Source organism: Aquarana catesbeiana, linkage group LG08 (assembly GCF_042186555.1).
Source record: "Aquarana catesbeiana isolate 2022-GZ linkage group LG08, ASM4218655v1, whole genome shotgun sequence".
NCBI lineage: Eukaryota > Metazoa > Chordata > Amphibia > Anura > Ranidae > Aquarana > Aquarana catesbeiana.
The window spans coordinates 113,038,147-113,065,183 of record NC_133331.1 but is presented as its reverse complement, the minus strand read 5'-3'; the positions used below and the strand labels follow the sequence as shown (position 1 = coordinate 113,065,183).

The window sequence follows — 27,037 nt, the reverse complement described above, 5'->3', positions numbered from 1 at the left end:
TCCGTCAGGCGTCTCGCCTTGTGCTTATGTTCATACATATGCGCAGGACTCTGTGGCTTGAAAATTGGTCAGTGGAGTTACCATGCAAGAAGCTCTTGGCTGGGTTTCCCTTTCATGGATAAAGGTTGTTTGGGGAAGATTTGGATAAGTATATCCAAAAGATATGTGGGGGTAAGAGTACCCTTCTGCCGGTTAAGAAAAAGAATAGACGGCCTTCTTTCAAGACTTCCCCTTCTATGCCTGGGGCAACAGCCTCCAGGCAATATTGACGGCCTCCACCACCAGGGGCAAAGGGTAAGCCTCATAATCAGACACAGGGCTACAAAAAGCCCTGGGGTCAGAAGTCCACAAAACAGAATCCCCAGGCTTCCTTCTGAAGGGGCACCCCCGGTCGATCGAGTGGGGGAAGACTGCGGTGGTTTTCAGAAACTTGGCTAGAGGTAATCCAAGACAAGTGGGTCCTCTCTGTAGTAGCCCTAGGCTACAAACTAGGGTTCCAAGGGTTTCCACCATCGCGTTTTAAAAAATCAAACATTCCCAAGGACCCAGTAAAGAAAAAGTCCTTATTTCTGGCACTGGACCGATTACTGTGTCAGGGAGTGATAATAGAGGTTCCCTAAGAAGAGAGGGACATGCAGTTTTATTAAAATCTCTATATGGTACCAAAACCAAATGGAAATGTCAGACCCAATCTAGATCTCAGGAATCTGAATCACTTCCTAAATATCCGCTCCTTTCGAATGGAGTCGATTCAGTCCGTTGTTTCCACCCTACGGGAAGGAGAGTTTCTAGCATCCATAGAGATCAAGGATGCGTAACTACATGTGCCAATATTTCCTGCTCACGTTTCTGTGGTTTGCAGTAGAGCAGCGCCACTTTCAGTTCATGGCCTTGCCGGTTAGCCGCCACTCCCCGACTGTTTACAAAAGTGCTGGCCCCAGCACCAGCAAGACTAAGGGGCCAGGGTATAGCAGTAATAGCATACCTAGACGACCTGCTACTGGTAGATCGGTCAATAGCAGGGTTAAATCAAGGGGTGTTCAGAACAGTCAGTTATCTGAGACACCTGAGTTGGATTCTCAATCTAGAGAAATCATCCTTACAGCCGGTAAGAAGGCTGCATTCGCCTTTGCATGAGACTACTAGGGAAGATGGTAGCTTCCTTCGAAGTGGTTTCCTATGCCCAGTTTCATTCAAGACTGTTGCAACACTGCATTCTGTCTGCTTGGAACAAACGGATCCAAGCCTTGGATTATCCAATGAATCTGGCTCCAAAGGTACACCAGAGTCTCAACTGGTAGTTGATAACCAGGAATTTACAGAAGGGGAAATCCTTCATTCCAGTTTCCTGGAAAGTAGTAACAATGGATGCCAGCCTATGGGGCTGAGGATCAGTTCTAGAAGATACCACTGTTCAAGGGAAGTGGTCAGAGTCCGAGAAGACCTTGCCCATCAATATCCTAGAGATTCGGGCAGTACGTCTGGCTCTAATAGCCTGGACATCCAGGTTGCGGAATGCTCATGTCAGGATACAATCCAACAATGCCACACCAGTGGCCTATATCAATCACCAAGGGGGCACCAAAAGCCACGCTACCCAAAAGGAGGTGGACCATATTCTGTCTTGAGCAGAGAAACATGTTCCTTGCCTATCTGCAGTTTACATTCCAGGAGTTGAAAATTGGCAGGCAGATTTTCTGAGTTGTTTCCGGGAGAATGGTCCCTACATCCCGATGTCTTTTTGGCCATATGCCAAAGATGGGGTACGCCGGACGTAGATCTATTGGTGTCCAGGTTCAACAAGAATTTGGACAACTTTGTGGCGAGAACAAGGGATCCACTTGCACTCGGAGGAGATACGTTAGTGGTCCCGTGGAATCAGTTTTCACTGATTTATGCATTCCCTCCAGTTCAGCTGCTTCACAGGATCAGGGAAGAAGTGGCCCCGGCATGGCCCAGAAGACCCTAGTATGCAGGGATAGTGAGAATGGCAGTAGGGGAGTCTTTGACTCTTCCAACTTGTCCAGACCTGCTGTTGCAGGGGCAGGTATTCCATCCTGCCTTACAAATGCTAAATTTAACAGTGTGGCTATTGAAGCCCACATTCTAAAAAATCAGGGGCTTTCAGGTTCGGTAGCAACCACCCTGATTAATGCCAGAAAGACGGCCTCCAGGACCATTTATTACAGGGCCTGGAAGGCCTACATCACTTGGTGTGAAACCAAGTGTTGGCATCCTTGTAAGTATGTCATAGAAATAATTCTGGCCTTTCTACAATTAGGAGTAGAAATGAAGCTGGCCTTGAGTACAATCAAGGGTCAGATTTCGGCCTTGGCAGTGTTTTTCCAAAGGCCGCTTGCTTCGCACTCTTTAGTCGGGGCATTCATACCAGGGGTAACTCGGATAACTCCGCCAGTTAGAATACCCTTGTGCCCATGGAATTTGAATCTGGTTTTGTCGGCGTTGCAAAGACAACCCTTTGAACCTATATGGAATATTCCTTTGATCCTTTTGGCAAGGAAATTTATATAACTAGTTGCGATAACCTCTGCAAGAAGAGTATCAGAATTGGCTGCTTTCTCCTGTAAAGGGCAATACTTAATCATTCACAAGGATGAGGTTGTGCTGTGTCCGCACCCAACCTTTTTGCCAAAGGTAGTGTCTGGTTTTCATCTGAATCAAGATGTTTCCTTACCTTCCTTTTTCCAAAACCTCGTTCTGCAGAAGAAAAATGATTACATTCTCTCGATGTAGTGAGAGCAATTAAAGCCTATCTGAAAGCAACTTCTCAGATATGGAAAACTGATGTTTTATTTGTGTTGCCGGAAGGCCCTAGAAAGGATCAGGCAGCATTGAAATCTACTGTTGCTAAGTGGATTCGTCAGGTGATTAATCAGGCTTATGGCCTGAAAAGAAGGGTTCCTCCCTTTAAGATTAAAGCGCACTCTACCAGGGCAGTCAGTGCTTCATGGGCAGTGCATCACCAAGCCCCTGTGGCTCAGGTTTGCAAGGCCGCTACTTGGTCATCAGTACATACATTCACGAGATTCTATCAAATGGATGTAAGATGGCAGGAGGACACCGCCTTCAGGCGCTGTGTGCTGCAGGCAGCAGTATGGGTCCTCACGCCTGGCGGCGGCTATTTGCTTTGTGTCTCCCTCCCCTCAGGTGGCATTCTGTAGGTGACATCCCATACAGTTATTACTATGGTGCTCTGTGTCCCGTGATGTACGATAAAGAAAATAGGATTCTTATAACAGCTTACCTGTAAAATCCTTTTCTTGGAGTACATCACGGGACACAGAGGTCCCTCCCCTCTTATTGGGATATGTGTATATATTGCTTCGCTACAAAAACTGAGATACTCCTGGTATGGGAGGGGTTATATAGGGAGGGTCACTTCCTGTTTCCTTTTTGGTTATACCAGTGTCTATTCACCTAAAGGTGGCCTATAACCCATATAGTTATTACTATGGTGCTCTGTGTCCCGTGATGTACGGTAAGCTGTTATAAAAATCCTATTTTCTAAACATCAGCTGCTATATGATTTAAAAGAGAAGTATGTTTTGTTTTGTTTTTTTGGATTCATACTTACCTAGGTGGATGCAGCATCAGACCAATGCTGCATCTGTCCCCCGTCACCTCTACACTGGGAACCGAGCCACCGAACATCACTGATGGTTCGGTTCTCTCACCTCCCAGAGCGGAGGGCTGCTGACTGTCAGTCAGCATCTCTCCTGCTCTGCTCCTCCATGCTCATTGGAGCACTGAGCTGTGGAGGGGGGGCGGGGAGTGGTCGTCTCAGCAGCTCACTGAGACCACCATCAGTCCAGGCAGCTGGCGGATCCGGACTTCCTAAGTCTGGATGATGCGCTGCCTCACGAATTGCACTCCTGTGACCCATAGGAGAAGCCCAGCCTAAAAAGTTCAGGCTGAACTTCTTCTTTAAGTATTGATCACTGTGGTGATATATACATGCATGTATTTTTCTTGGTTGGAATTATGCTTAATGTGATATGACACACTTAGAATAACTTTATGCATATGCCTAATACAGCGTTATTGCTAAACCATTTTTGTTATGTCAAGTACATGAAACATCCTCATTTGTCCTGTAACAGATGATTTTGCATGTACAAATAGCACACATATGATTCCACTGTACTGGTACTTGTAATATTGCTATTTCCATGTTAACTATTTGATTCTCTATCATTATTACATATCATCACAGATAGGGAGAATCTTTGAAATGAGAATGATGATGGACTTCAATGGAAATAATAGGGGGTATGCATTTGTAACCTTCACCAACAGACAGGATGCCAGGAATGCAATCAAACAACTAAATAATTATGAAATTCGGTGAGTATTCATTAAAAGTGATATCTATGCATATGTTGTTACCAGTAATGACTATTCATCCCCAACAGACAGTGCTGCAGCCAGACAGTTTATGGTTTCAGCAATCTTCCTAATTTACAATACTGACATCTTCGCAAGATCCTTTTGCTAACAGAATAATACAATAAAAATTCTCAATTAAGTCAGGTTTCAAAAGTAGGAAAAACCTTGTTCTGTTCTGTTGAAAAGCTGAGAAGAATTTAAATGTTTTTTTAATTAGCTGAGTAGTTTCTAATCGTGCAGATGTAAGCTATTTAATGGGGACAATAATGAGCTTCATATTAAATTAGTATCTGACAGCAAAGCCTCTCTCTGTTACCTATAGCAATCAATCAGATTTCAGCTATCATTTATTTCTAGTCCAAACGAGACTAAAAAGTGTCTGCTATTGTGCTTTATTTTTATTCAGGATTTTTTTCATACAGAAGCATATATAGCAATGTTTTCAGGATGGTAGCCAAAGAGACCTGTGTGCCTTGTGAATAGTAAATGCTGAGCATTGTATTCATGAACTGTTCAAGATGGAATAAAATAAGGATATTATTTAGATCAAATCGTTCAGATATTTCTCATGTGCATTTTCTGAGGATTTTCACAGTAAGAGCAGCCTGCCCAATATGTGTTGATTTACCTTGCTTTAAAGATATTTTGTTAATGTTATTAAAGGACCCATGCTAGCTTACATTTATAAAGCTACTCCATTGCAATGGTGTCCATAGACATAAGAGGGCCTAAAGTGTATTTACACTTTTGCAGATCCATTGGGATAACGCCTTCTTTAAATTTGGTACATGTCTTACTCACATAGGCACTATATCTGGAAAATCAAGCATTGAAAAATCCTACTAGTTTTCTTTGTTTATGAGGGAGGTGGGAGCTGTGTTTGTTATAATTATCCCTATTTGTACAGTGCTAGCATATCCCATTTCATCATTTGTAAACTAGGTTTAAACAAGGTCTGTCCTAACAAAGGCCTCAATATTTACAAGTTGACATCTCCATTGTTTGTTAATGAAAGGGAGCTCAACCTGTCCCTTAAGCCGGCCATACATGTATTGAAATGTAGCTGGTTTAACAGGGACCAGCTGAATTTTGATTCATGTATGGGCAGGGACGGTTCTGTACAACTGCCCTGTTGAATTTTCTCCTGTTCGATCATCGCTGCTGGCTATAGCCGGCAGTGCTGATTACTGTATTCTGGCAACGGGGAATCTCCCCATTGTCAGAATACAATAGCTCAACTGAGCGGATTCTCACATCCACCTTGAATGTGTGGATGGGGGAATCAGTTCAGTGTTTTCCGTTTGTTCAACCGACGGGTCTAACGAAAAAAAAAAAAAGATTGATCTATGGGCTGTCTAAGTCTATCTAATGGGACACATCACATTGAACTTGTTGATAAATACTTTCAGTCAGCCATGAAACCTTCTCCTAAGAAACATCTTAAATGTTAGAATTATTAAAAATATAATTGCATTTAATATGAAAAAATCTACATATGTTGCGGGAATGGGAATACATAACAAACATATGGTGCGTTTTTTTTTAAATTTGACTGCAAATGTGAAAATACACTTTCAGGTTTTCAAATATGTCTGATTAATAGTTCCCTGGAACAGTTTGCCATCTACTGGACCAGAGATATTAGATTGTTCTTTCATCTAGCCAAACAAGACTAAATTAAGGATATGTTATCTTATTTCTATGACTGTGTTAAGCAGCTGGAGTCATTCCTAAAATGTACTGAGAAAGAAAAGAAGGACTAGATCTTTACCCATTACAACTAATGATTTTGTGGGTTTCAATGGGAAGGTTTGGACAAGCCACCCATTTTTTAGAACAATTCACATTTGGTAAAAAGTGCATCAGTAATTATTTTTTATTGCCACTCCATAACACCCCCACCAATCAACCCCCTTTCCCCCACCCCTCTCATTGTGTAGTCAGGTCAGACCATTTATGTCAAGCCCAAGAAACCCAGTGTACCTAAAAGGTGTCAGGGTGTCAAATACTGGTTCTGTTAACGTAAACTTAATTTTGCTCAGCAACATTTCAATGTGCTATCAATATTACAGAAATGGGAGACTTCTTGGGGTCTGTGCGAGTGTAGACAACTGCAGGTTGTTTGTTGGTGGCATCCCAAAGACCAAGAAGAGAGAAGAAATTTTGGTGGAAATGAGGAAAGTAACAGACGGTGTTACTGATGTGATTGTCTACCCCAGTGCTGCAGATAAATCTAAAAATCGTGGATTTGCCTTTGTAGAGTATGACAGTCATCGTGCAGCAGCTATGGCCAGACGAAAATTATTACCAGGTGAGACAAACAATCAATCATTGGGTATATAGGTCTGATATGCCTTTGTATTGTACAGTGGAACCTTGGATTACAAGCATAATCCGTTCCAGGAGAATGCTTGTAATCCAAAGCACTCGCATAACAAAGGCCGTTTCCCTATAGAAGTCAATGGAAACTAAGATAATTCGTTCCACATTGACTTCTATTGTATGCAGTACAGCATGTGGCCAGAGGTGGGGGGCACCAGAGAGACTCGGAAATACTCGGAGACTGCTCGGAGCAACTCAGATGCACTCGGAAACTCTCGGAAGGGCTTGGAAACACTCTGGAATTTAGTGTTTTCCAAGTATTTCTGAGTGCATCCAAGTGGCTCTGAATGGCTCCAAGTGTCACTGGCGCCCCCGCACCTCTGGCCAAATGCGGTACTGCACACCGCAGAGGTTTGAATCCTGCTCGTTTTGTGAGACAACACTCGCAAACCGAGTCAGGATTTTTAAAAAATAATAGCTCGTATTGCGAAACGCTCGTTAACCGCGTTACTCGCAATCCAAGGTATTACTGTAATCTCTTTTGGTTTACCATTTTTATAAAATAAAGCTTTAGGTAAGACCTAGAGTTAGGTAGGAAAAAAAAATAAACTCAATCTTTGTTTACAAAGTAGCTGCTGTACTTAGCGGCATCTGTAGAAGAAAATGGGATACCACAAGAACAAAAAAGACTGAATTAGAAGCTTTTATTTTTTTAATGTATTCTTAGGCTTTGTTGATCTTAATGTTGGAAGAAATATAAGAAAGACTGCAGCTTGGAAAGCATCCAGAATGAAGTCGGGTCAACCAAGGATCACTCCACCACAGTATACAGAGTTGAAACATTTTAAAATGTGTCTTTGGGGTCAGCATCTCAGTCATATTGTACTTTTAACAGATTTACATTGCCATAACTTTAAAAAAAGAAATGTAGAGTTTTGACTTTTGTCATTATTCTAGCATTAGGATAGACTTGTAATTAAATTCACACGTTACATGATTCAGTAAAATACATACCTGCATTTCTATCTTTGTCACGAGTAAAGTAAAACAGTAGCACAATCTTAGAACAAAAGGTTCCTATGTCTCAAATCATAAACTATCCCAAAAATAGGAGGATTATTTCTCATTTTAGGATAGTGGTGTAGCCATGAAAATCACTCATTACATCCCTATGGCCAAATGCACATCCAGAACCACTGGTGTTCAGTCCAAATATAGCCTAATGTTACAGATGCATTTATTCTAAACTATGTATGTACTGGTATTTTGGGCTTTCTGACCACCATTAGTGCAATGTCCAGTGGTTTTGGATGTGCATTGGGCCACTGGGGCTAAATGAATGATTTGCATGGGTCCACCTACTATCCTAAAATGAGGAATATTCTTCCTATGTTTGGGGTATGTAATTGAATGAGACGTGTGAATACCTTCAGTTCTAGGGAAGCTCTGCACTGATTCTGTAGGAGTTTTTTTAATCCATTCTCACAATCAACTTAATGTTTATCCTTGGTTGTCATGAGTAATAAAAAGTTTCCAAGTAGCAGTGGTAGACTAGGAAGTGTTCCATTTCCCTGTGAAAATAGATTCAAGGGGGTCTTTAGTGGGATGCAGCCCACTATCACAGAGGGAGGCCAGGTGTACAAATCTTTCAACTTCTCTCAAGCTTCTAAATAGCTTTTAAACAACATTGTTTTATATTTTGTCTAGAGTTTTCTTGAGTAGCTATAGTCTTTTTGATTTCCTTAAAGTAAATGATCTTATCAATATGCGATAATGCAAAAAAATTTTTTCTGTATTTATTTATTGCTGGTATGTGGCTGGCAGATTTATGTACAATAAAGTTTGAATCTTAGTTATGGTTGCACTCTTAAGTGCATTTAGTATTCAATTATTCCTATCTCATATCACTGTTCCGTCAGATATGTTTATTTTGCTGTCCCATTGACAGGGCGCATTCAGTTATGGGGTCATCCTATTGCAGTGGACTGGGCAGAGCCAGAGGTTGAAGTTGATGAAGATACAATGTCATCAGTTAAGATTCTATATGTCAGAAATCTCATGCTAACAACAGCGGAGGAGACAATAGAGAAAGAATTCAACAACATCAAGCCTGGTACATTCTCTTATTAGTGAACTACTTTATGATAACTGACTCATGTACACATTGTTGTTGTGGGGATGTGCCTTCCACATTGTGTCAGCCATACTTTAATCAAGCCAAATAATTTAGATTTCTATAGATTTAATAGGATGGAACATGTTAATTGTTGGATTGTTAAAGTGTGGTTAAATACAAACCTTGTTGATTTAATTTGAAAATATTTAGCTAGAAGCTCTGTGAGGTTTTTTATGTGTATGTTATGGTCACCAGAACTGAGACTGAGGGAAAATCCAAGATATTCAATGAGGACACTTGTTCTGGTGTCAACTGTCTTTGATGGTATGTCCCTTATTTTGGAGAGCTTTCCTCTTATTTCCTATGTCTATAGGACTCAAACTGATAGGAAGATAATTTGTCCCAATAAGACTGTTGGATATTAACCATCTCCTACTCTAAAAAAATGTTTTAGCTTCATATATCATTTAAACAGTAAGACTGAAGGAAGTATATTTGATTAACTGATTAAATGTAACCAAGCATAAATTGTTATATTTAATTTCAGTTCTTGAATCAATTTCTAAGATAAAATAATAATATTTTTAGGTTTTAACCATTGCGATAAACTTTATGCAATTTTATTTTTTCCACAAATATTCAACTACAGCTTTCTTTTAAAATATGTCAGAACTTTGAACTGTGAACTTTGTGAGCTGATAACTTTCTGTGCAATAAATCTAGTTATTGATGTGCTTTTCAAATCAATCTGGAGATAGGAGATATCAATCATGTCAGAATATGTATCATGTCTTTCTGACTTCAAAGTCCTGTCCTTGTAATCAACCATGAAGGTATTTTTACAACTCTAGAAAGTTACATGCATGATTCTGAAGAATTTGTTCACCTCTATCAAAATAAATAACAGATATTCAAACATAGTCAGCACGTGATGTGCAGTATTTTAATCTATTTTACCATTTTTAAAATGAAAGGTGTATTTGGAGGAAAGCACAAAGTAACACGGCCCTTTGGATTAAAGATATATCCACTAACACTGATAATGTAGAATTAATTGGCATAGCATGTGTCTAATTATTTCTTAGCTCCTTCAAGAAAGCATGTCCAACCATGTCCTTCAACCATTCTAAACAGTTTCTGATCCTTATGGGACATGGAAGCCAAAAATGTTATTTGAGATTTTCATTGGAGGTAAAACAAACCTGCCTGTGAAAGAAATACATAGCCTGCAATTCTTGTCTTCCTTCTGACTGGTTGCCATGCTAATCCCCTCATTTTATGACTTTTAGTCACTCACTCAGTAGCAGTATGCAGATCGGGTATTCTGATTTCACTGGCTGCATATATGTTCTGGAAACTAGCATGTTCAAAACAAGGCAGCAATGACAGCCTACAGATTTCCTTTACTGTAGACATTTAGGGAGCTCTGCCTTGTGTTCTAAAAACTGACATCAGGACATGAATGAGTTGGTAACAGGACAACATAGGTTTCACTGCAGTATGTGGTATTGAATAGTAGTATTGTAGCAGTGAATTACAAACCAAACCAGAGCAGCACACATGATCAGTTGTTATAAGTGAGTACAAATTACTTACCTTAACAACACATTGGTGAAAGCATGCCAGTATTTAATATTTGCAATTTCTTTTTACAGGCGCAGTTGAACGTGTAAAGAAAATTCGAGATTATGCCTTTGTACACTTTAACAATCGTAATGATGCTGTTGACGCCATGAATGCTTTAAATGGCAAGGTGAGATATCTGCTGATATTGCACATCTGTGATATTATTTACATCTGAACAAATATGCGTACAGTGATCATTGATGATGCTTGTCTGTGGTGGTAAGACTCATCACAAAGATTCAAGGTCTACAACAAATGTATCAGTTTGCTTTTCATTTTATTGTTTGCTACAATACATAGGGAATTGATTTACTGAATATGTAAGGTGCTCGGCATTTACATGTATCCTATGCACATATATGATTATGTGCACTGCTGGCTCTCTCTTCCGCTACAAAAAAATGTTACTTTTAGTCACCTATCTGCATGGCACCTGGTTGCCATGTAAATCAGTGTGCATGTTCAACTGCATTTATACATACAGTACATTAAAGCGGTAGTAAACCGCACCAAAAACAAATTTGGCCCCTGGGCAGTTTAAGTCATAATGTGCTAGTATGCACTGCATACTAGCACATTATGACAGACTTACCTGAAAACAAAGCCCGTCAGCAGAGCTCTGTCACCACTTTAGGTGCTTCCACCTTCACCTGGTATTTGGACATATAAATGGCCGAGCCCCAACGACGTCAGACTCACATGTGCGCGGGAGTCGCGGTCGAGTTCTGAATGGATGGCACAGTCCATTCAGAGCTCAGTACGCATGTGCCGGTGACATCACTGGCTGATGCTAAAGTAAATATCTCCTAAACAGTGCACGTTTAGGAGATATTTACGGTACCTTCAGGTAAGCCTTAGCGTAGGCTTACCTTTAGGTAAAAATCACCCACTTGAGTTTACTACCACTGGTGATTTCCAAAAGGTCTAGATATTTAAGCTTGACTAGCAACCATGAGTGCACAATGCCCAATATTGAACAGAGATCATTGATTTGTTCAACAGGGAAAGTCCACCTCTCCTCCATTTCTCTATCTTTCTTTTTACCACAATTAGAACACATTGAAGAAAAGGAAAAATAAAAAAAACATGTACACATACCCAAATATACCTAAAGGGGCACTTATTCATGAAATCATAAATATGTATTTATATACATAGTACTATCACTTTGCCATTGTTGTAAATTAGTTATCATCTTGGGTTAGCCTAACTGCTAATTGGGAATCTCTCCTAATTAGGATTACTTTGTTAATCTGTCGGTTTGTGTTACTCCATCTTTCCCTTACCTAACTTCTCATGGGCACTTGAATATTGGTCAACTATATCTTGTGTACACAGTTCCTATTTTAGTAGTGATGTATTAGAAACATTTTAAAACTATGTTTGCAGGGAGTCAAGAAGGTGATCTTAAAGTGGTATTAAACCCAAAAACAAAAATGTAACTGTACTGAATCTTACCAATGTGGTGGCCGCATTAGTTTTCCTTTTTAGGCTTTTTTTCCCTTATTTTCACAGGGTAATTCTGCCAGTAACACACTTCCTGTCTTGGGGTGTCTGCATTCTGGATGGAGATGCAATGTTTGAACAGCAGCATTGTCAGTGTGGGGAGGGAGTAGTGTTAGGCAGGCCATACACCGTGCAAATTTCTTTCCTGCAACCATGGGTTACAGGGTTACAGGATTACAGGAACAAAATTGCATGATTCCCCCCTCAATACAGACAGTACTGACAGGGTAATCCCTCCTGCCGAGCAAATGTGTGCTCCCGGCAGGGAGACGGGGTATGGGCGGGGGAAGCCATCCTTACCAGGAGAAGACAATGATTATCACTAGGGGCCATAGCAGCTGCTAGCCACAATCACAAGAGAATCCAGAAGGCTGGTTGCATCAAAGTTGATCTTTCGGTCAACTTGGTAGTACATTCAGCCTGCCCATTAACGATTTGAACCATGTATGGCCAGCCTTAGATGCACTATTTGGATCAACATGACAAACAAATTAAATCTTTAACTCTACCTACACTTTTTAAGCAGTTACAGTATTTATTTCTCCTTTGGGATAACGGTTTTACATGAATGACCAAAATTTGACCATTGTAAAGCACTCCTGTTAGTTTTAAAGGTTTTATCTCACCTCTCTAACTCTCTCAACTCTCTAATGCCACTTTTTCTGGACATCTTGGTCTGTTAAAGGAAGTTGAAAAGAAATAGGTTTACTGACTGGATCCCCAGGTGAAAATAAAGGAAAAAAAATTTAAAATGCAGGCGCCACATCAAAATTGGTAAGCAGCAATACAATACATGTTTGTTTTTGGGCCTAATACAGCTTCAAAGACCAATATGATAGTATAATGTAGGGTCTAAATAATGTACAGATAATGGTCTGAGAAATGCAATGTGGATCAAACCACCCCTTTACACAGTATTCAGGTCTTACCAAAATAGACTATTACACAGTATTATGGAAGTCCATACTCTTCTGACGATCCATGAGATGGTATGGTATGCCCTGTTGACCATTGAGCACACAATCATTCAGTTGCATTACAAGTATAAAGTATTATAAAGTATTATATTATAAGTACCTTATAATATGAGCGAGCATCAATGTACAAGTCCGTAGCATGAAAAAAGTTCACAGTATGTAAAAAAGTGACTGTATATAGTATATTTAGGTTGTTGAAGGGCAGGAATGTTAAATGAGGTTCTACCAAATCTGGAGGAATGGGTACATTCACAGACACAACACATTGAGTACATAGCTAATGGAAACATTGATTGTGTGTAGCTGAAAAAGTGTCAGAGTTGACATTTTGCCATGCGCTGCTCCATTCTGCTTCCTCATTATTATATGTAAACACAGAGCTGACATCATAAAATATTTCTTCCACACACACACAGCCTTGCTAGCAGGAATGAAAATGAAAGACAGTGAAATAAACAATATTAATCAGATAAGAATGGAATCTGTCACAGCTGAACTGAAGGCTGTCAGAGATGCAGGAGAACAACAGGAAAGTGACCTGTACGGCTTTATGTAAATGTGTATGCCAGGATTTGGTGAATATTCAATAATAGGGCGGCTCTTGCACACTGATGATGTGCTGCTCACGTGAAACATCTGATAGTACAAGCAATATAAGGATTTGCAGCAGACTAATATTGTAAGAAGTAGTATTGTAGCAATAGTGGGATGCAGTTGAATTCTATTTTATCTTAGATACGATGGTCCTTTAAGCTGCCAACATTAAAATATTGGACTGACGTGACTTCATTTATTTTAAATTTCCTTTAAGAGTTCATAAAAAGAGGACAATGGGGGAACAGTAAGCCTGACCCTGCTGAAAGCCTTATTAGGATAGCAACAATGCTAAAGCACATATACATTGTGGTGTCTTCCAGTGTCTGTTTTCAATCAATGAATTTGATTAGGCTTTCTAATACACCAAAAATGTAGAAAATGATGTGCATGCACCATGCAATTGAAAAGGAAGTGCACCAACACGCACAACGTACATTGCAGTGTGTTATCAGTGTAAATATAGGACCTAATGTTGGCAATTAAATGTTATTATGTGCACATGGTACATTTTATATATTTAGGTGTTTTTGTTATGTTTGTGTAGATTATAGATGGATCTCCCATAGAAGTTACCTTGGCTAAGCCAGTAGACAAGGACAGTTATGTGCGGTATACCAGGGGAACAGGAGGAAGAGGAGCTGCTGTACAAGGAGAATATACTTATACTATTGGCCATGTCTATGATCCAACCACAGCCTATCTTGGAGCCCCTGTCTTCTATGCTCCACCTCCATATGCTGCAACAATCCCAAGTATTCCTTTCCCTTCCGCCAAGGGCTATGTCAGCAACCGTAACCTCATCCGACCGCCTTCAGTCAGAGGTAACAGCACACTCCCTAAATGAAATAAAGCTCAATTATGTGTAATAAATGTTGCCACAATTATTAATTGACAAGGCAGACCATAATGTGACAATTTAGAAATGTAATTAGATGCTTAGATCCCCAGCATGAGTTAGTTCTGTGTAATTTATTTAATTAGACTCCTAATCAGTCACCCTTGTAATATACAGGGAGCAGTTAACTACCTAAAGTTCTGTATCTAAAAATACATACTTTGTAAATAGATTAGAGACAGGATGAAAAATGGATGTTACATTAATCATCGCTGCAGGAATATGTTAGGATAAAAAGCTTGTTAGCTTCAAGAAGAAGTACACTTTGTGATAACTCACTTCATCTTGAAAAGGGATTCAAGGACAACAACCTAAAAATGGAATGGCTGCATTGGGAGGCAAAACGCCCTGTGAATGATTGATAAGACATTAAAGTGACCCTTTTCTTTGGCCATAGGCGTGCGCACAGGGTGTGCCTGGGCACACCCTAATCACCCTGTGTGGCACAGATTCCTGCTGTTTAAACCCATGATATTTCAGCAAAGCCCCCTAACGGGGCTTATATATATATTTTTTTTAAATAATAAAAAAAATAAAATTCTAAAAAATAATAAAAAAATATAATACTAAAAAGTAATAAAATAAAAAAATAAAAAATGACTGACACTGTCCACTGCTCTACTGACACCGTCAATGTATATACACATGCACGTGTTTGAGCTTAAAGGTGCACACCCTAATGCAATAGGCTGTGCACACCTATGTCTTTGGCTATAAAGGGCAAAGTGAAAGTGTAACCTATTTCCACCACCCATAGCAGTATACACTATATTACTGAAAGTATTGGGACGCCGGCCTTTACATGCACATGAACTTTAATGGCATCCCCGTCTTAGTCCGTAGGGTTCAATATTAAGTTGGCCCACCTTTTGCAGCTATAACAGCTTCAACTCTTCTGGGAAGGCTGTCCACAAGGTTTAGGAGTGTGTCTATGGGAATGTTTGACCATTCTTCCAGAAGCATATTTGTGAGGTCAGGCACTGATGTTGGACGAGAAGGCCTGGCTCACAGTCTCCTCTCTAATTTATCCCAAATGTGTTCTATCTGGTTGATGTCAGGACTCTATGCAGGCCAGTCAAGTGTGGGGTTGTTTTTCAGGGCTTGGCCCCCTAGTTCCATTGAAGGAAACTCTTAAAGCATCAGCATACCAAGACATTTTGGACAATTTTATGCTCCCAGCTTTGTGGGAACAGTTTGGGGATGGCTCCTTCCTGTTCCAACATGACTGTGCACCAGTGCACAAAGCAAGGTTCATAAAGACATGGATGAGCGAGTTTGGGGTGGAGGAACTTGACTGGCCTGCACCTCAACCTGATAGACACGTTTGGGATGAATTAGAGTGGAGACTGCGAGCCAGGCCTTCTCATCCACATCAATGCCTGCTCTTCTGGAAGAATGGTCAAACATTAACATAGACAGAAGAGTTGAAGCTGTTATAGCTGCAAAGGGTGGACCAACTTAATATTGAACCCTACGGACTAAGACTGGGATGCCATTAAAGTTCATGTGCGTGTAAAGGCAGGTGTCCCAATACTTTTGGTACTATAGTGTATACTTAGATTTCTTTCACTCCCTCATTGCCTTATTTAGCCTCCAGGAATGAAGTGGAAAACATGGCATATCTTGTCCACTCCTCCCTCTCCCAAGTGACAGCATTGATTATCCTCACCAATATTTGTCAGTGCTGGGCCAGAGTCCGTGGCTCTAAGTTAGCACCAACAAGCTGGTTTAGAACTCATACAGGGCTCTCTTTTTCTGGTCATCGCTGCTGATTGGAGCTCCTGCTAGGGAGGGGGATTTAAATGTCCTGCATGAGCAAAGGAAACGGAAAGGAATGTTGGCCCACTCAAGAGCCTTCTTTATAGAATGGAATTCTACTTTTATACACTTGGTTGGCATAGAGGATATTTGTAAAAACGTACATAAACGAAGTAGATTCTAACTGCCATTGATGGTTAAATCCTTGTTTAATTGGAGATGACAGCAACGGCACAGCATAGGCTCTATACAACTATGGCAATCTTTTCTCTTATGTATCAAGGATTGGGATACTATCTCCAGTGCTTGATTAATATTTTACTTTTGTTTAAACACTTTGAAGCAATAAAAAGGATAATATCTGACTAAGGGTTACTTAGCAAATGGCTACAGTTCAGTTTTAATTGCACATTGACCTGCTACCTTCTTCCATTGGGTAAAAGGGAGAAAATAATATTAATGAACTCATGTGATAAATTTACTTTTACATATTTGATAAACAGACAGCTCTATTATTGATATAACACGGGCCCTATATTTATCTGTGTAATGTTTTGTGAAGACCATGTAATTATTGGTATTAAAGGAAAACCTAGGCAATACATTTTAGTAAAACAATTTATAAAATTAAGTAAAAATGTGCAGCACTACGAGTGAGGCTACCTAACACTTTAATAAATCTTATGCTTTTCAAACTTATACATAACATATATCCTGCAGTATAACAAACAATGTGAATGAGCATTAAAGCATAAGTCACAGTGATTATTGTAAAACAAGTCTAATATGTGAAAAAATTAAACAGTCCCTGGTCTTCTATTGACTTTCAGTCAAAGAAAACTTTATATTAGCATAAATGGTGGTTGTAAATTCAGGATGCTTCTTCCACCAGAAAGACCACGAGCACAGCAGAAAATTATATGCGCTCCCCACTCTGTAGACCTCCAAACTATAAGAGGTTTATATGAGCCTGATGTTAAAGAGCTTCCAGCCACTTCCAAGGACTTTCATGCCCAGGGGGTTACAAGGTGTTCCCCTTCCTTGCATTTACACCGCTATCTCCACTCCTCCTTAGAGACAAAATAGAGACATCTAGTGCTCTTAGTTTAAAATGATTTGCTAAAACATATAAAAAAAATCAAGGTACTCACAAAATGAACTCAATGTATAGCTTATAACATACATTGCCGGTCTGACATCCACAGACATACAACAGTAAATGCTGGTCCACCTTGGAGTGTAGTTCTGTTGTATGATGTCATCATGTAATGCGGAAGTAGACCAGCATTTACTAATGTATGTCTGTGGATTCACATTTTACTTTATTACTTTAACTACTGAAAATGCTAGGTGCTTGGGTGGCATACTGATCCAGTGTGTTCAATAATTCAAATTACTTTCAATGTAATGTCATTTAGTAACTAGCTTGAGGAGTTTAGAAAATAACTTTGTCTGTCTCTTAAAGACTGACAGTAGAAGCTCTGATAAATAAGACATTTCAATGCATAAAACTTTTAAGTTAAAGGAAAGGGACATCGCTACAAAATCTCATGTAGGATATTGAAGATAAAGGAAAATTTAAATAACTGTAAAAAGAAAATGGGGTCTGGGTTCACATTTGTGCGATCACAGACATTGCATGTGATTTTCACCGCATTGCTGTGCAGATCACATGCGATGCCTGTGCAATGCGAAATCAACCATAATACAAACTGTATGGCTGAAATCGCATTCGCACCAAAAGGGTGCAGGACCCTTATTTCAGTACAGATCGCATGGGTGTTCATACCTACGTGATCCAATTCCTGCAACATTTTACAGTGCGCACTGTGATCTGCGTACCAATCTGGGGGTGCCATTAACATTACATTGACACCCGTAGCAGTTCGCAGATGTCAGTGTGAACCACCAGCGATTCAGGGGCGATGCGGGGACCCGCACAGGATTCACAGGGTTTCCCACATCGCACCAATGTGAACCCAGCTAGAATTAATGGGATCAAAACTGCAGCATGGTGTCATTTTAAAGCAGTTCACAATATGCAAAAGTGTAAAAGCATATTGCTGTTTGGATGTATAAACAGACAAATAAAGGAAGGCTTGTACACAGAATTAAAAGCAGATAAAATAGAAGCTATAATTATATTGGGGGGAGATTGATTAGAGCACTCACAATCTGGTGCAGCTGTGCATGGTAGCCAATCAGCTTCCAGCTTCAGCTTGTTCAATTAAGCTTTGTCAATAAAACCTGGAAGCTGATTGGTTTCTATGCAGAGCTGCACCAGATTTAGCACACTCCAGTTTTAGTAAATAGCCACCATTGCGTCCATGCCCTTAAAGGAAACCTGTATTGAGAGAAATCCAAGTGTTCCATATCTTACTTGTCTATCTCTGGCTCCAATACATTGAGTTGCTGTTCAACAACAAGTAAGCAGATTAGAAAGCCAGAACTCCTCATATGAATTCCTTTTCTGGGTCAGAACTCAGATAATACAAAAGCTTTTAGATCAGCATTGCAGTCAGATCACTAGCATTTTCCAAAGGTTGGAAATGAGAGCCTTCACAATCCTCTCAGTCAAGGATTCCTTTCAAGTCCTCAGATCTGGCAAGCCTCCACCTGATTCTATAGACATGAGCCGGTTTCCCAGCAGATGTCCTGCAGGTTTACTATGTGTATTGACATAAGCTTACCTGAACCAGGCACAGAGGGCCAACATCGTCTCTGCAGACTAATAATCTCTAACATTCCAATCACTTCTGATCCAGACAAACATACTAACATGTTAGTCTGGCAACCTGTTTTTTTAATTGTTTCTATTTGTAAATTACCCTTAATATATTTTACTAAGGTAATACTAAATAATTATGCAGTCATTGAATGCCATGACCATCACATGACCACATTTAATTCTTTTTATAATAATGTAATAATCTATAGCATATTATTTACTAGTGCCTTTTTTCTGTATAACGGTAAACCGTTTTATGAGCTACAAAATGATGTTTCAGAAAATGAAAGGCTAAAGGTTTTAATTTGTTCATTAATTTATTATAAACTGCAGTCCAGTGTACACTGAACAGGATTAAACAATGGAGGTGCTTTTTCTTCCCTGCAGTTAACTACTTCTTTATCTACTATAATGTAAAATGTAATTAGATACTGAATTGACCTGTATGCAGCATTCAGATGTATGCAGCATTCAGATTTTCAAGTAAAGTGTTCGAATGGAATTTGGTCCGCAGTATCTTTTGGCAATAGACAAGCAACTGAAAATGGGTCTGCTATAGATTTGTATTTAGTTGCTGCAGTGTGGTTATTGCGCAGCATTACCCCCTTAAGTTATAAAATCTTCTCAATAGTGATGCAAGTGAGTAATAAATTAACTTTTTACATTTTGCACTTCCAGCAATCCAGTAAATCTTCTGCTGTGATCTGTTTTCCTAGCTCAGCAGCTGATCCATATTTTTATGTGATGTAACTTGTAAGGGGGGTGGGAGAAATTACCAATTTATTACAAACTTTTAATAGTAGTTTTTTTTTTTCAGAATCAGTAATGTTTACCATTCTTACTCTCTATTGAGTGAGAGAACAAATCATGAGGAATCCTGTCAGTCATTCGTAACTACATTAGTTACCCAATCTTTTTGTGCTTTCTACAAGGGTGTGTATATTACAAATAATTTTATTTTAATATATTAATATGGGCACAGCTAGCATTAAAAAATAATTTCTGTTATGACTAAGCATAGCCCCTACATATGAGAGATAGTATTTTTCTAATTATTTGAATATTTTATTCCACTTCCAATAATGCTGGCATTTAACCTTCCTTCTGTCGTCTTTAAGGCAAATAATTACCAAGAGATTACAGACTAATTTTCTTCCGGACACTATAATGTGAGCTTGTTCACATTTTTAAATTCAATTTTCATTTTAATTCAAGATTTCTTCAGAGAACACTATAGTCTACAGTAAAAAAAAAAAAAAAAAAAATCAATTTTCATAAAATGTGCATAAGGGTTGCTCATTCCATTGTTTCAGCAGCTTCTCTGTACACAGGGCTAACTCTTTCATGATATCATGGATCTGGGTGATTTCTGCTGATTTGATACAGTTTAATGCCTTCTTGCATTCCTAGAAATTTACATGAGTGTACCTGTAGGGGCTGCGGGAGTTAGAGGACTGGGAGGTCGGGGATACCTGGCATACACTGGCCTGGGCCGCGGCTGTTTTGGATACCAAATGAAAGGAGACAAGCGGGGAGACGAGAAACTTTATGATATTTTGCCAGGAATGGAGCTAACACCAATGGGCGCTGTCGCTATAAAGCCACAAGCTGTTAAACCTGCACCACAGGTAAGGCCTGAAATGTATAATCTTGTAATTTTCTAAGGAGGATAAAATAGAGCAAGATATCTATGGTTACTAATGCATTTTAGCTGTAGAAATTAAAGATTTAAGGACAACGTTACCATTAAATATAATAACATTACTATGTTAAAAATTACATATTTGAAAGTGTTATCCATCTAATTAAGTCTTTGAAGTGCTATAAAAATGAGATAACTTTCACTGGATTAGCATGAAAGCTTCCATTAACAAACTTAGGGAGGATACAAATGTCAGAGCAATAAACGAGGATCTTAGGTGTAACCCAAAAGACCCAAACTGAGATCTTTTGTCACTCATCCACTTATCCCGTATCCAATAAGAATCAGACCAATTTGAGCTTAATGGTGAATATAGATCTAGTCAGTGGTTATAGACCTAGATATGACACCTCTGACAGTAAATGGCTTCATAAACACAAATGCTTGGCTCATTCCTACTGGCAGACTTTGAAGATGATGCTTACCTCTAGAATGGTCAAGGCAAGTTATCAAGCTTTTTTTAGAAGTCTCCCCTTTCTAGTAGACATCAGTTTCACCCCATTTCATTAGATCACTGCCAATTAGAATCCAGGCTGACTTAACACAGCTTTCATTCAGAAAGGGTAGGGTAAGAAAAAACTCCAAGATTTAGGAAGCAATAAATATACTCCAGTAGCTCTGGAAGCTGTGCCAAAAAGGTAGACAGAGGACAAAGTCACTAAGGATGAGTAGAACACACCTGGTTTTGGTTAGTAAAGGTTTGGCCGAACATATTAAAAGTTTGGATGCCAAATCCAATCCCTATTGAAGTCAATGAAAGCTGAACCTGTCAAATCATTCTTCTCCATTTTTAAGGCAAACCGCCAAGGGATTGGCAAAAAAAGTGCACGGAGGGTTGAAAACTGCCCCAAAGGACATAAAACGATGCAAAAAAACAAACAAACAATAAATACCATTTTGCAGAGAGCAGTGAATTTAAAAATGCTGAAAGGGCAGTATTAAAAATGCACTATTCCTTAACCCCTTCGCACCTAAGGCTAAAACAAATCTAAATGCCTAAGCACAATTTTGCAACATTGACATATATTAGTAAAACTGTACATATCATCAACTACTTTGTTCATCCAAGTTGATTATACCTTGTTGGCCTTTCATTTGGTGGTTAATGTTAAAGTGGTTGTTAACCCACTTTGACTATTTCTTATAATCCTCTCTGTGTCCTAATGACAAGTGTTCCTGTCTGTGTGATTTATAAAAATAAAAATCCTTTACCATATTTCAAAGCGTTTCCCGGCGATCATGTGACCAGTCAGCTCTCTCCTCTTCCTGTCTAACAGATGCAGCGGGCAGGGCCGAGATTCCCCTACTGACATCAGTCAGGAGGAGAAGAGAGAGAGACTGCCAGTCACGTGATCACTGGGAAATGCTATGAAATACGGTAAAGAAGGCATTTTTTTAAATAAAAAACAAGAGCACTTGTCATTAGGACACAGAGAGGATTATAGAGGACAATAAAAGTTATTTTAGCAGCAGGAGGGGAGTGGGGGCGGGCACTGACACAGGAGCAGACAGGCAGAGAGGGGAGGGGGGAGAGAGCACAGAGGAGGACAGGTTATCTGCGGGTGACAGAGGCACATAAACTGACCACGGTGTCAGGGCTCAGCAGCCATGATAAACCATGGTCCTTTTACTAAGGGGAGGGTAGAAACTGTCAGGATCAGCCAGGTATTTCAGGTGATACAGGGGGCCAAATTACAAAGCACAAGCACTGTGCTGTATGACATGCTTTAAAGGAGCAAGATCCTTTTGTTATCAAGGAAAATTGGCTAAAAATAATACAAAAAAATTAATTTTTTAAAATTTAGCTGTACATTTTTTGGTACTACCACAACCTACCACAAAAGAGCAACCTGAATTAAATTCTCCTTCTCCTGACGATCGCAGCGATACCACATATGTGTATTTAGTTTTTGTATGTACCTGTAGTACACCCTAAAAACCATAGTGCGCATTTTGCTTTTTTTATCCTGCCTAATACACACTGACTTAAAAAAAATAAAAATAATTCTGTCCAAAAAAAAATACTGTCCCTAACCTGTGACCCTGACCTTTGACCCTGACCTTGACTCAAACACTATCCCAGCACAAAGGGAGATGCGCTAATATGCGTCCCCACAGAAAAAAGCCCAGTCCAGTGAGGTAGTATATTTTTGTTACGTTGGCATGAAGGGGTTAAAAAAATCAACCTGCTTGGGGGTCCCTTAAACTTTTCTGTGAAGGGGCATGCAAAAAAAAAAAAGAAATGGCACCACTTCAGAAATCAATATCAGAACTTATATCAGACCCTTTGGATCTAGTATTCTTTTTTAACCACTTGAGCCCCGGACCATTATGCTGCCTAAGGACCAGAGGTCTTTTTCCAATTTGGCACTGCATCGCTTTAACTGCTAATTGCGCGGTCATGCAATGCTGTACCCAAACAAAATTTGCGTCCTTTTCTTCCCACAAATAGAGCTTTCTTTTGATGGTATTTGATCACCTCTGCGGTTTTTATTTTTTGCGCTATAAACGGAAAAAGACCGAAAATTTTGAAAAAAAATGATATTTTCTACTTTTTGTTATAAAAAAAATCCAATAAACTCAATTTTAGTCATACATTTAGGCCAAAATGTATTCGGCCACATGTCTTTGGTAAAAAAAATGTCAATAAGCGTATATTTATTGGTTTGCGCAAAAGTTATAGCGTCTACAAACTAGGGTACATTTTCTGTAATTTACACAGCTTTTAGTTTATGACTGCCTATGTCATTTCTTGAGGTGCTAAAATGGCAGGGCAGTACAAAACCCCCCAAATGACCCCATTTTGGAAAGTAGACACCCCAAGGAAATTGCTGAGAGGCATGTTGAACCCATTGAATATTTATTTTTTTTGTCCCAAGTGATTGAATAATGACAAAAAAAAAAAAAATATTTACAAAAGGTTGTCACTAAATGATATATTGCTCACACAGACCATGGGCCTATGTGGAATTGCACCCCAAAATACATTCTGCTGCTTCTCCTGAGTATAGGGATACCACATGTGTGAGACTTTTTGGGAGCCTAGCCGCGTACGGGGCCCCGAAAACCAATCACCGCCTTCAGGATTTCTAAGGGTGTAAATTTATGATTTCACTCTTCACTGCCTATCACAGTTTCGGAGGCCATGGAATGCCCAGGTGGCACAAAACCCCCCCAAATGACCCCATTTTGGAAAGTAGACACCCCAAGCTATTTGCTGAGAGGCATATTGAGTCCATGGAATATTTTATATTTTGACACAAGTTGCGGGAAAGTGACACATTTTTTTTTTTTTTTTTTGCACACAGTTGTCACTAAATGATATATTGCTCAAACATGCCATGGGCATATGTGGAATTGCACCCCAAAATACATTTAGCTGCTTCTCCTGAGTATGGGGATACCACATGTGTGGGACTTTTTGGGAGCCTAGCCGTGCACGGGACCCCGAAAACCAATCACCGCCTTCAGGATTTCTAAGGGTGAAAATTTTTGATTTCACTCTTCACTGCCTATCACAGTTTCGGAGGCCATGGAATGCCCAGGTGGCACAAAACCCCCCCAAATGACCCCATTTTGGAAAGTAGACACCCCAAGCTATTTGCCGAGAGGCATGGTGAGTATTTTGCAGCTCTCATTTGTTTTTGAAAATGAAGAAAGACAAGAAAAAACATTTTTTTTTTTCTTTTTTCAATTTTCAAAACTTTGTGACAAAAAGTGAGGTCTGCAAAATACTCACTATACCGCTCAGCAAATAGCTTGGGGTGTCTACTTTCCAAAATGGGGTCATTTGGGGGGGTTTGTGCCACCTGGGCATTCCATGGCCTCCGAAACTGTGATAGGCAGTGAAGAGTGAAATCAAAAATTCACGCCCTTAGAAAGCCTGAAGGCGGTGCTTGGTTTTCGGGGTCCCGTGCGCGGCTAGGCTCCCAAAAAGTCTCACACATGTGGTATCCCCGTACTCAGGAGAAGCAGCAGAATGTATTTTGTGGTGTAATTTCACATATTCCCATGGCATGTTTGAGTAATATATAATTTAGTGACAATTTTGTGCAAAAAAAAAAAAATTTGTCTCTTTCCCGCAACTTGTGTCGCAATATAAAATATTCCATGGACTCGACATGCCTCTCAGCAAATAGCTTGGGGTGTCTACTTTCCAAAATGGGGTCATTTGGGGGGGTTTTGAACTGTCCTGGCATTTTATGCACAACATTTAGAAGCTTATGTCACACATCACCCACTCTTCTAACCACTTGAAGACAAAGCCCTTTCTGACACTTATTGTTTACATGAAAAAGTTATTTTTTTTGCAAGAAAATTACTTTGAATCCCCAAACATTATATATTTTTTTAAAGCAAATGCCTTACAGATTAAAATGGTGGGTGTTTCATTTATTTTTTTCACACAGTATTTGCGCAGCGATTTTTCAAACGCATTTTTTGGGGAAAAAACACACTTTTTTAAATTTTAATGCACTAAAACACACTATATTGCCCAAATGTTTGATGAAATAAAAAAGATGATCTTATGCCGAGTACATGGATACCAAACATGACATGCTTTACAATTGCGCACAAACGTGCAGTGGCAACAAAATAAATACATTTTTAAAAGCCTTTAAAAGCCTTTACAGGTTACCACTTTAGATTTACAGAGGAGGTCTACTGCAAAAATTACTGCCCTCGATCTGACCTTCGCGGTGATACCTCACATGCATGGTGCAATTGCTGTTTACGTTTGACGACAGACCGCCGCTTGCGTTCGCCTTAGCGCGAGAGCAGGGGAGCAGGGGGCGACAGGGGTGTTTTTTTTTTTTTTTTTTTTTCTTTATTATTTTTTTGCTTTTTTATCTTATTTTTAAACTGTTCCTTTCATTTTTTTTTTTTTTTAATCATTTTTATTGTTATCTCGGGGAATGTAAATATCCCCTATGACAGCAATAGGTAGTGACAGGTACTCTTTTTTGAAAAAATTGGAGTCTATTAGACCCTAGATCTCTCCTCTGCCCTCAAAGCATCTGACCACACCAAGATCGGTGTGATAAAATGCTTCCCCAATTTCCCAATGGCGCTATTTACATCCGGCGAAATCTAAGTCATAAAATGCTCGTAGCTTCCGGTTTCTTAGGCCATAGAGATGTTTGGAGCCACTCTGGTCTCTGATCAGCTCTATGGTCAGCTGGCTGAATCACCGGCTGCACTTTCAGGTTCCCTGTTGAGACAGGAGAGCCAGAGAAAAACACGGAAGACGGTGGGGGGGGGGCATTCCCTCCCACGGCTTGTAAAAGCAGTCTAGAGGCTAATTAGCCGCTAGGATTGCTTTTACATGAAAGCCGACCGCTGACTGAAAAGAATGATACCAAGATGATACCTAAACCTGCAGGCATCATTCTGGTATAACCACTCAAAGTTGTGAATGGTGTACCTGAAGACAAAAAAATGGTTAACAATAAAGCACAGTAAACGGTAAAGTATAAAAAATTGCATACCTGAAAAGCAAACATGATAAAACATAATAACAATAAAACTTTGCAGAATAGAATACAGTAAAAAAGAGCAGAACAATAGAGAGAATAGAGAGAGAGAGAACAATAAAACGACAATTATTTTTTTTTATTTTATATATTTTTTTTTTTTTTACACTTTTTTTGTAACTAACTTTTATAACTGTAACCGGTTCCAGGTTCGGGTCTCTCAAAATGCGATGGCATCTTGGGAGACCCTGTGAAAGTGTGCCTAGTCTGTGGAATGCTGTACCCTACGCTAATACTGATCTAGTGTATGGTAGCGTTCAAAACATTCACCAATGCAAAGACCAGGATTGTCAGGACAGAAGGGACAATAATAGCGGGTGTCACGCCTATATCCGCGCTTGCTGCAGACACAACATCTTTTTTGGGGGGGTTTGTTGGGTAGGGGTACTCGGGAGGACATAAAGAAAATGCCTCTCATGCAGCCGACTGCATTTGGTTGGGGATGTGAATGGGGGAAGTACGGGCGCTGCAGAAGTGGTGGGTTCCCAATTAGGATTGGCGAATGCAGCAGGAAGGGCACTATGGGCACGACGGGCCTGTGTTTGTCTTTTGTGGTGGCAGCGGGACACTACTTGTGCTTGCCACCTCACCAGCTTGAACTGCACTTATGGGACTCGCCACGTCACCAAGTGTTACTGCAGTGCTGGTTTGACTACGACCGGGGTGTACTAGGCCGCTGGTGCTTGCCAGTTCACCAAAACGCTACCAAAAAAACTGTTAGCGATCGCAGGGATCGGGCCTGACTCTGCGAACGCTGCAGTTATGCGTTTAGTCTTTTGTAAGTGACAGTGATCGATCGATACTGCACTTGGGTGGGCTGGGCCGAGCGGAGGGGCAAAACGCAGGTCCTAGCAGGTTTCTGGGCTGAT

General features: G+C 39.8%; 1 protein-coding gene across 3 annotated transcripts in view; it reads left to right on the top strand.

The window, feature by feature from the left end:
- A1CF (APOBEC1 complementation factor) overlaps nt 1-27,037 on the top strand; it is a 94,707-nt gene that overhangs the window by 50,159 nt on the left and 17,511 nt on the right. For 2 of the 3 annotated variants that reach the window (XM_073596331.1, XM_073596333.1), the window contains 6 exons: nt 4,235-4,365; nt 6,480-6,718; nt 8,678-8,842; nt 10,501-10,598; nt 14,096-14,372; nt 20,343-20,560. In XM_073596331.1, coding sequence (XP_073452432.1) covers nt 4,235-4,365; nt 6,480-6,718; nt 8,678-8,842; nt 10,501-10,598; nt 14,096-14,372; nt 20,343-20,560 — 1,128 coding nt within the window. The remainder of the gene's footprint in view (nt 1-4,234; nt 4,366-6,479; nt 6,719-8,677; nt 8,843-10,500; nt 10,599-14,095; nt 14,373-20,342; nt 20,561-27,037) is intronic. The other variant, XM_073596332.1, reaches the window with a different exon arrangement.